Source organism: Amblyomma americanum, chromosome 2 (assembly GCF_052857255.1).
Source record: "Amblyomma americanum isolate KBUSLIRL-KWMA chromosome 2, ASM5285725v1, whole genome shotgun sequence".
Lineage (NCBI taxonomy): Eukaryota > Metazoa > Arthropoda > Arachnida > Ixodida > Ixodidae > Amblyomma > Amblyomma americanum.
Window position 1 is genome coordinate 146,955,101 of NC_135498.1, and position 13,175 is coordinate 146,968,275.

General features: G+C 45.1%; 1 protein-coding gene across 1 annotated transcript in view; it reads left to right on the plus strand.

Moving 5' to 3' along the window:
* The window catches only part of LOC144120132 (neprilysin-1-like), a 120,759-nt gene that overhangs the window by 62,578 nt on the left and 45,006 nt on the right, over positions 1 to 13,175 (plus strand). The window contains exons 15-17 of the mRNA XM_077652571.1: positions 1,244 to 1,404; positions 3,339 to 3,422; positions 10,290 to 10,451. Coding sequence (XP_077508697.1) covers positions 1,244 to 1,404; positions 3,339 to 3,422; positions 10,290 to 10,451 — 407 coding nt within the window. The remainder of the gene's footprint in view (positions 1 to 1,243; positions 1,405 to 3,338; positions 3,423 to 10,289; positions 10,452 to 13,175) is intronic.

A 13,175-nucleotide genomic window follows, 5' to 3' on the forward strand; every position in this document is an offset into this window, starting at 1 on the left:
TTGTGCACATTTTGCACGCAGTTGAAAGTTATGGGCAGCGTTTGCTGATAATTCCTTAAGAGGAAAGTAGCCAATAGCTGTGTCGTGAACAAGTGCGTTGAACTGCTCAGGCAAACGGAAGGACTTGAATGTGAATTGTGAATAGCGCTGCGAGGTACGTGAAGAAAAATTCAAGGCTAACATTATTGAACAGACTGCAGCAGCGTTGTCCACACACACAAAAAATTTGGTTCAATAAAATCGTAGCAGAAATGAAGAAATAAAGAACCTGGTCGCGGTCGCGTCCTACGCAAAGGAGCATAACAACCGACTGACTCTCAAATTAAACCATTGCATTGCAAGGACCGGAAAACGAGAGCCGGCGCTGGCAGAGCGTCAAGTGGGCAGATGGGACGAAGTTCGTAGAAATAAGGGGCCGCTGTCGGCGCAGGTAAGGCTCAAAGCAGATGGTTAGGAGAGGCCTGCTGTGTATGTAAATGGGCTGATAATTCCGATGGGCATTTTCACGTGCAGACATCTGACAACGCCAAAGCGCTCACTGCAGACGAAGCCGGACTTAGAAATCAGTTTCGTAGAACAGGAACTCATTAGCTATATCGTCATGGACGTCTTGATCCAGACGAAAATACGGCGTGAGACCGCGCGGCTGTACCTGAAACAAAGACTAGGCAGTAGGTGCTTCGTTGAGAGCTGGGTGAGGCGGGTGATGCCAAATGAGTGATGCCTCGCATATGGGTTGAAATCACCGGTGTGTTTAACCGGAATCTCAAAATTGGAAATTTTGCTACCGGGGCGTTCACGTGCCTATGCCGCATCTTTTTCCCCTGGTGTTTAATGGCGCTCTACGCAGCGGTCATTTTACAAATGCACTGCGGAAGCGTCACAAATATATTTCCATGATACCTCCTTAGCGCATCCAATTAAAAATGGCTATGATTTTGATTTGATGGCTAATTTCTGATTCATTGAGATCTGTCGCGTAAAGACGGAGGGGATAAAAAGGGGACCAAGCTAATAGAAAGCTTAGCTTCGTTGAGGTGCTTTAAATTGTCTACGTTGATTGAGATCTCTTTTGTTCTATCGAAATTTGAAGGATTGGTACAAACGCCAGCGCCACTACTTGAGGGTAGCTTGAAGTATTACCTAGAGCGGCGTCTTCTTGCTTGAGCGTATTAGGGGGAGGCTAACGACTGAACGGCACGGGGCTCAGAGCGGCGCACTTAAACCCTGCACCACCCTCCAGGTCCGGGGCGGGTGACGGCCAGGGTCCGCAGTACTCGCCGTACGAGACGGACTCCCGCGTGACCAACCTGCAGTGGCAGGTCCGCTGCATCCAGCTTGTCCTGCTCGGGCTCATCGGTTTCGTGATCTTCACCTTCGTGCTCTGCTACCTAAACGTATTCGGTAGGCCCTGATATGGTCATTACTGCAGAGCGTGCAAGCAGTTGGTTGGCCAGCCTATCAGAGAGGCAGCATTGGTCGCAAGCGAATGCACCCTAGCATGCCTCTTCTGACCTTTTAGGGCTAGCTAAAGCTTTTCTCAATGAGCTTCAGATGGTGCTGATGTCACGGCTGGCACGATGTTCTCTCGTCATGAAGCTGGTATCCGCATAACATTGAGTTCAACCCTTTAACCTTCAAGTTTTTTGAGCAAATGTTACAAAACTTTCTACGTTCTTTATTTGCTCACATTTTTTTCCATATCATCCTGATTCTGAAAATATATCGCTTGCTTGCTTGCTCAATATAATTAACACAGAAATTTGAAACGAAAACCATTTGTTTAGGGAAACTTCATTTCATTCTATGGAGCAGTTATGAGGTGAAGTTCTGAAATGCGCAGTATTTGGTTTACCAGCCGCGCGCTAACAATATTACAGGAAACCGAGGAGGTGCGGGCGGCGTGCTTTGAGCTTTCACGCGTTGCCACGCACGAGCAGTACCTAGTGCGTCGGTCTCGTTGTTGTCGGTGTCCGTCGTGTATTCAACGGTCATGGCAGACTCACTGTGGGAGACAAACTCGATATTAGGCTTTCGACGCGAAACCCAGTGTCTGTGGGACCATAATTCCCCATTGGGCGAGAGGTTCGTGACGTCGCAATCACATCACCTCGAGTGGGTAATTCAGACACCCCACATCTATTACAGATTACAACAATTACGACGTCACCACACACTTGCTATTGCACTCAAAACAAAAATCGTCGAGCTGAGGCTCGAACCGCTGCAACTTGGATCATGAGCATAGCGCGCTGCCTGTGGACCACTAAGGAACGTTTGTTTGATTTGGTGCGAGGGAGCCCTTGTGTCTGTTATGACAAATGAAATAAACAATAAAAATAAGTACTAAATAAAGTAACGCAAAGAAGAGTGTACGTGTCTGCGAAGTGATATGCAAAGGAGACCCCAGGCCTCTGACGTAACCCATAACGCTTTCGCGTCATACACTTAATGCGGAGCTTACGTGTCCCCGCGAATATTTCACAATCGTGGTTATTTGAACTGCTGCAAGAAACTGGTCGCTTCCGAGAAATATGCGCGCCACCGGCACCATTAAAACGTGCTGAAAATTTTGAGTCCCCGTCGCTAGGGAAGTGGAGCTTGAATGGACGAAACCGCAATTTGTTTTTTTATCGAATTCTAGTATCTTGTACGGTTAAACACAGAAACCGAATTACGGTCTTACGTCGGCTTCGGCAGTGCATGGAAAACAGCTTCAGGCTCGACGAATGCGACTCGCCATTGGAGACGTAGGTACAACGTCCCATGAAGAGTACAACTCGGGTATAGGAGATGAAGGTTTAAGTTTCGCGACGCATTCGGACAACCGTCTGTGCCATTGCTGCTTTCGATTTCGTAGTCCTTCGCCATTGCTTGCACGTGTGTGTGCGTGCAAGTTTATTTAAACCTCGAGCTGATGTGGACGTAGTTAGTGTAAACGCGCAATGGTGGAACCAGCGAAACGGACGCAGGACAAGAGCAAGTAGGCACACATACAACACCGCTGGTATCATCTGTCTTGTCATAATCAAATGTAGCTTTTTGTAATATATTCACTGTAGCTGCTGGTAAAATGGGAAATAGTCAAATCAGCTCAACTGAAATTTGCGGCCTTAGGGGTCTGTTTCGGTCAAAGTAAATAGTTAGCCACTAGGCAGTTCTTTTAAGTTGAGAATATCGAATACAATCGTGCAAATATTGGTCTAATTTGGCTTGTCCGCAGTTAGTGGTGGCGACTTTTTGCGCTAATTTGAGATATCCAAGAAACGCTATCCCCTGCTTTTCTATTGCCTTTTCTAGAGAGTTTTCTGTAATCTGTGTTTTTCTCGTTTTTGCAGGTTGCCGGAATCCTCCGTCGTTCCCAAACATTTATATGATCAACGAGACAACAAACTGTATCTCAGATGGCTGCAAGGACTTCGGTGAGCACGGCTTAATGTTTCATGACAAAGTGCTGAATGCAGTGTACTGTGCCAAAAGCGTGTGGCAGAAAGAAGATCCTTTAAATTCTTAAGGTAAAATTCTTCTTGTTACATAGAGCTTGTCATTAGCCACAAAATATACGAGTGACACGCACTGTACACGCTACAGCAAGCGCATCCTCGCCTGCATGTCCCCCACATATCTAGGAGTGGAATTAGGCGGGCTAGTAGGTTCAGAACACACATAAATAACAGCGCGACAGGCGGTACACTAAGGAAGAGACACAAACAGGACCGCAAATATTATTTGAAGCTCATGTCATTCATAAACCAGGAGTGACGTGCGTCAGCACACAACCTATCACCTTTAAAAGAGAAGAGATCAGTTTTCTTTATTGCTAGCAACAGAGATAATCTTGGTGTTTGGTATTGAAGTCTTTATGTTTTTATGCTGTGGGCGTGGCCCGGGGGTATATATTGAAGTCGCGGCAATAAAATTTCTTTCAAATGCTAATTAGAGCTCGTGTTTTTGTATCGTCCTTATTGTCCCGTCTGTCGCGCTATTATATGTCCCATATATCTGTTTGTGCGGCAGTAATCCAGTGGTGGGAACGGGTGAAAGGTACAAATTAGGCAAGTCGATTAAGGAAAGATCCGAATGGTTATTGTCAGGGGTAGTCTTAAAATACCTCTGCGCAGAGATTAAAGAAGAGGAAAATCAAACCAATCTCTCGCTTTATTAAGTAAGCTGGGTGGAGGTGTGAAGCAAGTAACACGACGCTGTTCGGACAGTCATTAGCGTACCGGCAGAGAGAATTGTGACAATTGTTTTCACATGAAGAAATAGCTTCGGAATGCCAAAAGACTAAATAACTTAGCTACGGTGCCTCCAGCGCAGCTATCTCCGTTTCGAGTGCTGAAACAACCATTGGGGAATTGTGGTGCCAGAAGGCATTCGTGGAACACTTAGAGAGTGATGTAATTGAAAGCGATGGCTGAACTGATTTCTGCTTTTCTTTTGTAGCGCATTACTGGTTGCAGCATGCTACCGAGAGATGACTCGCGTTTAGCCGACGCGGTGGCTGAGTGGTTATGGCGCTCGGCTGCTGGCCCGAAAGACGCGGGTTCGATCCCGGCCGCGGCGGTCGAATTTCAATGAAGGCGAAATTCTAGAGGCCCGTGTACTGTGCGATATCAGTGCACGTTAAAGAACTCCAGGTGGTCTAAATTTCCGCAGCCCTTCACTACGGCGTCTCTCGTAGCCTGAGTCGCTTTGGGACGTTATACCCCCATAAATCAAACCAAACCATATACCAAACCAGATGACTCGCGTTTATTAGAGGCGCAACTATGGGGCTTCGATCAGAAAGATCTTGTTGTAATGCACAGAAATATGTGATTGTTCTCAAAGCTCTGCCAACAGCAGTGTTGATTTCTTTTAATGCTTGAAATTTCCGCATTGTGTAAAAATCAAAATTTAAATTCATTTTAGGGTCCACAAGTCGAACCCAAGCGGCACGCTACGTTCTTTCCGTGGTCATCGTGTGAGCCGTAAAAGCAGTCGCGCTGTACCGCGGAAAAGCATGGAGTGCTAATCTCCGAAAGTAAAACCAATTCTTCCTCTTCTTCTTCTTAAAACTTGGCACATACCCACATGGGGGGATAAGCCAAAGTGTAGTGGCATAAACAAGGAAATTTTCATAGGAGATTACGACAAAATTTCAGCACGAAGCGTGAATTTTGAATTATGTATCAATAAAAACGACAGATGAACATTCAAACTAAAGTAACAGGCAGCATTTTTGTGAAAATAGAAGAGCTCGAAGAATTTAAAAGAATTATCAAAGGAACCTATCAGCTGCAATTATGTAACCATGGAGAATCCTCAAATCGAACCCAGTGCAAATCCTTGGGCGCTCGCACCGAACGATGACAACAATGGTAGAGATAACGGGAGCCCTAACCTGGAGAGAGGGACCTCCAGATAAATCTTTCTCTGAAGTGCGAACATTGTACGGTAGAGGAGAAAATGGTCTACAGATTCAACTTCCCTGCATGTGTCACATAGGTTTGTCGGTGTCGACCTACACCTGCGTAAATATAAATTCAAACTGGTAATCCTGCACCGCACACGTGTCATTGTTACCTCACAGACTGGTTTTACACAAACAGACGTTCGAATTATATGCTAAGTGGTGATAATCACTGGTATTTAGTAAGAAATCACGTAACCTGGCTGATATGTGTTGGAACCGCTGAAACCTGGAAATCGCCAGCAGGCTGAAATTCGGGACGGCATGTGTCACTGACCCGTCAAGAGCCGACCTTGCTAAGTAATCAGCCACCTCATTTGAATGAATACCTGCATGACCAGTGACCCAGACATAACGGGCCTACTTCAAAGTGCATGGGAGAAAAAATCGCAGGAAATGGGTCAAAAAAGTTTTTCGTGAAGTTTCAAGGGAGAACAAAACTGACAAACAATTTGTGCAGGGCCATTCTAAAAACCAAAAATTCCGCAAAGAATATAGGATTATAATCTGGCATGCGGAAAGAAAAGCTCCATGCGAAATCTTGCGAAAAGATGCCATCTGCAGCTTTTTAGCAGCAGATAGAGGCATCGGTAGAAAGCACCGTATGATGGGGGTATTCCTCTATGTGATCAGAGAGAAGACCGTTTAAAATGTTTGCGGACATGTGTTCCGCATGAGATGGGAAGATATGGTCGAAATGGAATTCTACTGCTCCCGGTGTGTCATCAACCCACTGAAAAGAACTGAGATCAACACCAATCGGTGTTAAAAGGTTCTGGTTTACGAAATTTGGGGCATTTGATACTGTCGCCAATGATGACAAAAGAATAAGGCCGGCTCAGACACAAAAATAGGAGTACTGACATCATTCACCGATTCCAACGACCTCAGGAAAGTTCTCACCGCGAGTATTTGAAAGCAGAAATTTAGATTAGGGATACGGGCTTCCAGATAAAGCAGGGAGTTTGAAACTGATTTTGGGAGACCAAGGCAGAGGCGTAGAGCGCGCCTTTCTAGTAAGATTAAGGGTTGAGTCGTGTAGTTTTCGCTACCAGAGAAGAAAATGCAACCAAATTTAAGCATAGGTCTTCCATTGGCTTTGTATAATAATAATAATGTGTCACGGCACATCCCAAACTTTTTATTGCCAACTCATGCAAGTCGGCCTAGAGCGCGTTCTTCTTTAAACACATTGGTCTTTATATGAAATCTCCAATCTAATGCTGGGTGATAAGTAACACCTAGATATTTAACTGATTCCACTTATGGAATCTGGTTAGAGTGATGGACTATTGATATATGCAAAGGCGTGTCTGGAGGAAATACCGAAACGCCGTATTTGTCAACAATCAGGGAAAAATTAATACCATGCAACCATACCTCAAGAACATCAAAATATCCCTGCAGAGTCTGGTAAAAGAAATGGATATCCCTGGCCGAGGAAAAAAAAGCCATGTCATCTGCATGCACAAAGACTGTTATATCAGGACGAATAGGGATGCCACTGACCAAAATATTAAAAACCAGCAGGTATAGCACCGATCCTTGCGGTACACCTCTTGACTGATATTCTGTTTTAGAGCATTGGGTTCCCACTGTGCAGCAAAAGTATCTGTACTTAAGAATTCAGATATCCGCGTGAATATGTTGGTTGTAGGATGTAACTGACACGCTGGCAGCGGGCGTGGAGGCTAGCCCTCGAGCAGACAAGCCCGTGTCCTCCCACTTTCTATCCTTCCATCATCCACAGAAGAATAAGAACAAGAGTCACCATAGCTCAAACTACCCTTCTGCATAGCGAGAGCCGGATTCTGCTCTCTACATCCAAATGCGCGGACAATATAGCGCGTCAGCGACAAAAGCCAATCTGTGCTGAGCTGAGACCATTGACGTCATGAGCATGTTTTTTGAGGCGACTGTGTACTATTGTTTCTATTAATCGGACTAAATTTGCAATTGGCCGAATGTTATCTAAGACGTATCCTTTCTCTGCATCTTTCATCAATAAAATAATTTTCGGTGTTTTCCAATTACTTGGAATCCATGCATTTACCAACGAAGCACTGATCATATCTGAGAGGTCGGTTCTAAATTCTGGGCTAAAATTTTAATCATACCAACAGTGACACCATCTTGTCCAGCAGCTGCAGGATGCAAAATTGCCAGGACTGAGAGAAGCTCTGATGCCTCAACCTCTGTATAATTCGAATAGGGTTATATTGTGCACAAAGCGACGTTTCTCTGCGTTTGGAAACGTAACGTCAATCCTTGAGAAATACGCTCCAGGGTTTCCTGAGCCTTTTGTGGTTACGTTCCATGAATCTATAGTCTTCCGATTACGAGGATTTGAAAGATAAGTTTAAATTTTGGTTATGCTCCTCCTTGGCTTTTGGCATTGTTCTTTTGAAAGATGCAGAGAAGAATTTGGAATTTAACCAATCAGCTGGACTCTGATTGCACGATAGCCTCTTCCAGGCCTCTTTTCTGCAACGATAGGCCTTCTCGCATTCTCATGTCCACCAAGGCGACGACTGTTTATTAGAGACTGCCGCGGCACAGTGAATATTGAGTGGTCTACTGCATTTTGCAAAAATGAAACCATCTGCTGAGCTCTGTCTTCCCGGCTTGTACTAACTATAGAGGCAAGTGAGGTGGACATCAGATTTTTATAAATATTGTGGTTGACAAATTTATGGGGTACACAACTAGTTTTCAGCGGAGATAACCGGATTGTGAAAGTTATAGGAAAGTGGTCACTAGATGTACCCGAATCCTCTGTCTACCAATCAGTCACCTCTAGCCTACCTGCTGATAATGTTAAGTCATTGGCTGAGCAAACGACCCCTCGCATAAAGGCTATTTCTCTAAAATTGCCGCAGCGTACAGCATTTGCAGACAGCCACGACCAGTGAAGCTGGCCGCAGGAATCAGTACGACTTCCCCAGTCCCTATGGTGAGAATTGAAATTCCCTGCGAAGACTACACCACAGTCAGGGAGAAGAATTTTCTTGAAGTTAAATGCCTGATGACATGTATGTTTAGACAGCATGGTTACCAATCCACCTCCCATGCCAACATTTCGATCTGAACTCGAAAGGTCCTCATTGTAAATGATTTATACGGTGACAACCATGTTTCTTGTAAACGCACCATATCGGGTTCAGGTTTTTAAATAAGTAGTTCTAGGTCAGGAAGAGGAAAGAATGCGGAGCGGCAATTACATTGTACCACTTTGATACCTGCCATGAATACTGACCAATTGAATAGGCAGAAACCGCCTCTATAAAAATATAAACATGGGGAAGAAGTTTGGGTGGTTCTTTTTTAGCTTTCATCTGTGGAGAACTAGAATTAGATGGTGACGAGGAAGCACGGCGCTTCTGCGTTGGGGACGACATTTCGACATCTGGTCTGCAGATGTCAGTGCGACATGCACTGCTGGGAACATAGATGTTAGGTGGGACCTGGGGAGCATCAGGAGGTGATGTTGAGCGGCTAGCACTAGCTGCACAAGCTGAAACAAATGCAGACGTTGCTGACGGAATGGATGTTGATGGTAACACAGATTGAACTTCAACAAACTGAGCCAACGCCTCAGAAAAAGTGTTTGCCATTCGGTCTAACACATTATTAAGGGATTTTTCTACTGTGGTCACAATTGAGGCAGTAAAGTTGGACTCAATGTTACCAACAGTAGCGTGCACACGACTGGCATATGAATCTTTTTTTTGCTGTTAAGAACAGCGCAAGCATCCACTCTTGAGCACCGCTTCTCTTTGATAATATCCAACAAGCTACGCTCGTCACTACGTTTTGCGCAATCGGCATCATCAGCTGAGTGGATGTTCCTGCAGAGGCAACAATGAGGCTGCTCTGAGGTGCAGTTATCAGCAGAATAGCCTGCTCCACATAAACGGCAGCGGGTGTCCGACTTGCAAGCTTTGCCGCTATGCCCGAGCCGCCAGCAGTTGGTGCATTGAAGAGGGCGGGGCTCCAGAGTGCCCACACGGTATACAGTCGGGCACATTTTTTAGTTCAGCAGAGCAGGAAGAGCCAGCAAAAGTTGTTATTACAGACTCAGTAGCAACACGCGAGCCGTTTACCTCTCTACTGCAGCGGTAGACTTGAAGGACCCAAACTCCTGCATCCTGAAATTCTTCTAGAGTTTCTTGCGGGCAAGAGCTGGGTAGACACCACGTACAATACCCTTGACGCATGCAAGCTGTTCGGGAATGAATGCTTTAACCGGCAGTGAGCTTAAAATTTTGCACTGAAGCAAGTCTGCAACACAAGCGAGGTCAGAGGACTTGCACACAATGCCTCTACGGCCAAATGGGCGCATTTCAGAGATCTGCAGATAGTGGGTTGGGAATGATCTTAGCTTCTGTTGAATTAGTTTGGGGGGTTTTCATTTTGATCGCACCCTCACCGATTGGGATGAGAGCCACGGAAATTGCATCAATGCCATTTTTTGGAAGGACTCAAGCGGCAGGCTTTGGGCTGACAAGCTGGCAAACCAAGCTGCCGACCCTCCACCTGGGGAGGTCAATATCTCTCAGAAAAACGCATTCTCACGTTCACAAGTCTTAACCTACGCCTTGGCCAAAACCCACCACGTAGTAAGGGCTCACCAATGATGAGCAAGCCGGAACCACCAGGAAAAGCAGAGAACAGCAGCCAGCAAGGAGACGTCAGCGAACCAGCTTTCACCACCGTCCCTGCTTGTGTGCTCGTGCTCGTGCTTGTGTGCTCGTCTTTTTTAGCGCTGCGGAACTTTTCCTTTATTCTCCGAAACTTCCTTCGTAGCATCATTTTAGTTTGGTTCTGTGCGCAGTGTCTCGCTTCTCGGACACAGTGCTGCCCATGGTGGACCCTTGCGAAGACTTTTATGAACACGTCTGTGGCGGCTGGCTCCTGCGTACGCACGTGCCACTGGACTCCTTCGCCGTGAACGTCTTCTCCGAGGCGCAGGCGGCTCTCACCGAGGACGTCATGGGTAAATGCCGCGGCCCATGAGCCATGCGTACTGCAGGGCCCGTCACTGCGGTGGTCTAGCGGGAGCTGGAGCCGTATTCATACGGTGGATCATTCGTGCCTCTAGGCAACACAATTGCGTGCAAAGCGTGACAATGTCTGGTGACCTCAGAAGAACGTTCGAAATTTGCCCTTCATTAACCAACCCGACTCGGAAATTAGCGGTGGTAGGTCACGAAGACCACAGATTGCTTTACGAGGAGATATTGTAAGCGGAGGTGACTGTTAACCATTCCATTACGATGAGAGTCATCGCAACGAGTTTTGCGGAAAATATTTTAGTGTTAATTTCGCACAATGTGGTGGTTCGTTCGTGCATGTGTTGTTTCACTATAAGAAAGCAGCAGAATTACGTATTTACGTATTTCCGCGCATCAGATACTTTAGATCACAGCACAGTTCATTGTGCTAACGAAGAAATACAAAAGTAAAAGCATTTTTCGTGTTACTTGAAATGGCAAATGCTGCGCTGCTCAGGAGGACACTTGCGCAACATGTAATTTTGTTATTTGGCTTCGTTCAGTGCAATACTTTCTCTACAAATTTACTTGAATCCTGTAACTAAATTTCGCTTTGAAAACTTTCGAAAGCGCTGCGACAGGGGACGCAAAGAGAAAGACACGGAGGACAAGCGCTACTATCAACCGAAGTTTATTTGAAAAAACGCAAGGTTAAATAGCTCACAAAAGGCAGCCAGCAGCGCATACGCCTACCCCCAAAATGACAAAACGAATCACTGTGCTGAACCAAGATACCGAATTTCACAATCATGGATTACAACAGATGGTGTACTGACGCACATCAAAGCAGGTCCAGAGGCTAAAGTCATCAGGTTTCCCTAAAGACGTGATTGCACTACCCTGCATTGAACTCCTGAAAAAGCTTAAGTCATTCGGAAAACCCGATCCACCAAAGCCTCCCAGTAATGAGAAAAGAAAGTGGGTAGTAATTTCGTATGTTCACAGATTATCCCACCGATTAAAACAAGTAGGCACTAGATATGGTTTAAGGGTGCTGTTTTCAGCTGCCCAAAAACTTAGAAAAATCTGTGCTATGGTCGATAGAAGAGCCAGATCAGAAAAACAAGTCAAGAGAAAGTAAAAAACAGTGCAATTTAAAACATGAGTTGCTGTTTGCACCTTGTGCCGAGGGAGTGGTATATGATGTACCGTTCACATGCGCCAAGAGTTATATGGGCCAAACAGGTAAATGTGCAAACACATAGCTACGCCAACATAATTCGTCTTTAAAGGGGGCTCCTACCTGTAATTTGGCCCTGCCTTACAAAGACTGCAAACTTAACAATTCTAGCTCGTTGGACAAAAATGCATGTGTACCTCTGTTCAATAGAACAAACATTCTGTATAGGCATTCCAATCAGCTAACAAGGGATCTGAGGCATATCATATTCACAAAAACTCCGACATGTGCGTCAGCACACCATCTGTTGTAATCCATGATTGTGAAATTCGGTATCTTAGTTCAACACAGTGATTCGGTTTTTTTTCCATTTTGGGGGTAGGCGCATGCGCTGTTGGCTGCCTTGTGCGAGCTATTTAACCTTGTGTTTTTTTCCAATAAACTTCAGTTGATAGTAGTCCTTGTCCTTCGTGTCTTTCTCTTTGTGTCCCCTGTCGCAGCGCTTTCAAAAGTTTTCAAAGATGTACCAACTAGCTCAATTGTCCGTTTTACTCCAATTTAAATTTATCTTGCATTAATGATGCTATTAAACATCGACATGAATGCCCCATTTTAACAAAAGACTTAGTGTTCGTGCAAAGACGAGTAAATAGTTGTTTGGTACAAGAACTGATTGCTGCTTAGTATATATAGGGAAGCCAGGACTTTTTCAATACAAGAACCTAACAATAAAACAACAAAATATAGATGTGAGAAAGACATTAGGAGATTTTATGCGGGCAATATATAGAAGAACATTACTTTTTGAAAGCGGTGAATGAGGCCACGCTGCTGCTAAGTGTTTCATGGGTGAAAATCGTCTTTTGTGCAAAGAACCCTCTATCTGTCTGTTATTCTTGATATTCTCTGGAAATATATGCTTAGTAGCTAACCAACCATCCTGTTTTCCTTTCTCTCCGCTTATTCTTCTCTGAACTTTAACTTCTTAAGCACATTTCAGGCAGAAGATGCTTCGGTCAACCATTTTATTAAGGGGCTGAATACAACTTATTTTAGTTCCATGTTTTGATATCTGTAATGACGCATATGACATTAGCATACACAGACCGCGACGTGGTATTTGCTCGGGAGCATTAATTTCGTTAAAACTGAATTTCTTGACCCGCCACGGTGGCTGAGTGGTTATGGCGCTCGGCTGCTGACCCGAAAGACACGGGTTCGATCCCGGCCGCGGCGGGCGAATTTCGATGGAGGCGAAATTCTAGAGGCCCGTGTACTGTGCGATATCAGTGCACGTTAAAGAACCCCAGGTGGTCGAAATTTCCGGAGCCCTTCACTGCGGCGTCTCTCAAAGCCTGAGTTGCTTTGGGACGTTAAACCCCTATAAACCAAACCAAACTGAATTTCTTCTGTGATTCTCTTTTGGTTTCGGTTTCATCGACCGGATGATGGCGTTGTTGTGTAAAAATGGTCACAGGAGGCAGGAAAAGAACTTTAATACAAGCGCTAATATGTTGATTTTGTTATTCCAGCTTGTGAAGCATGT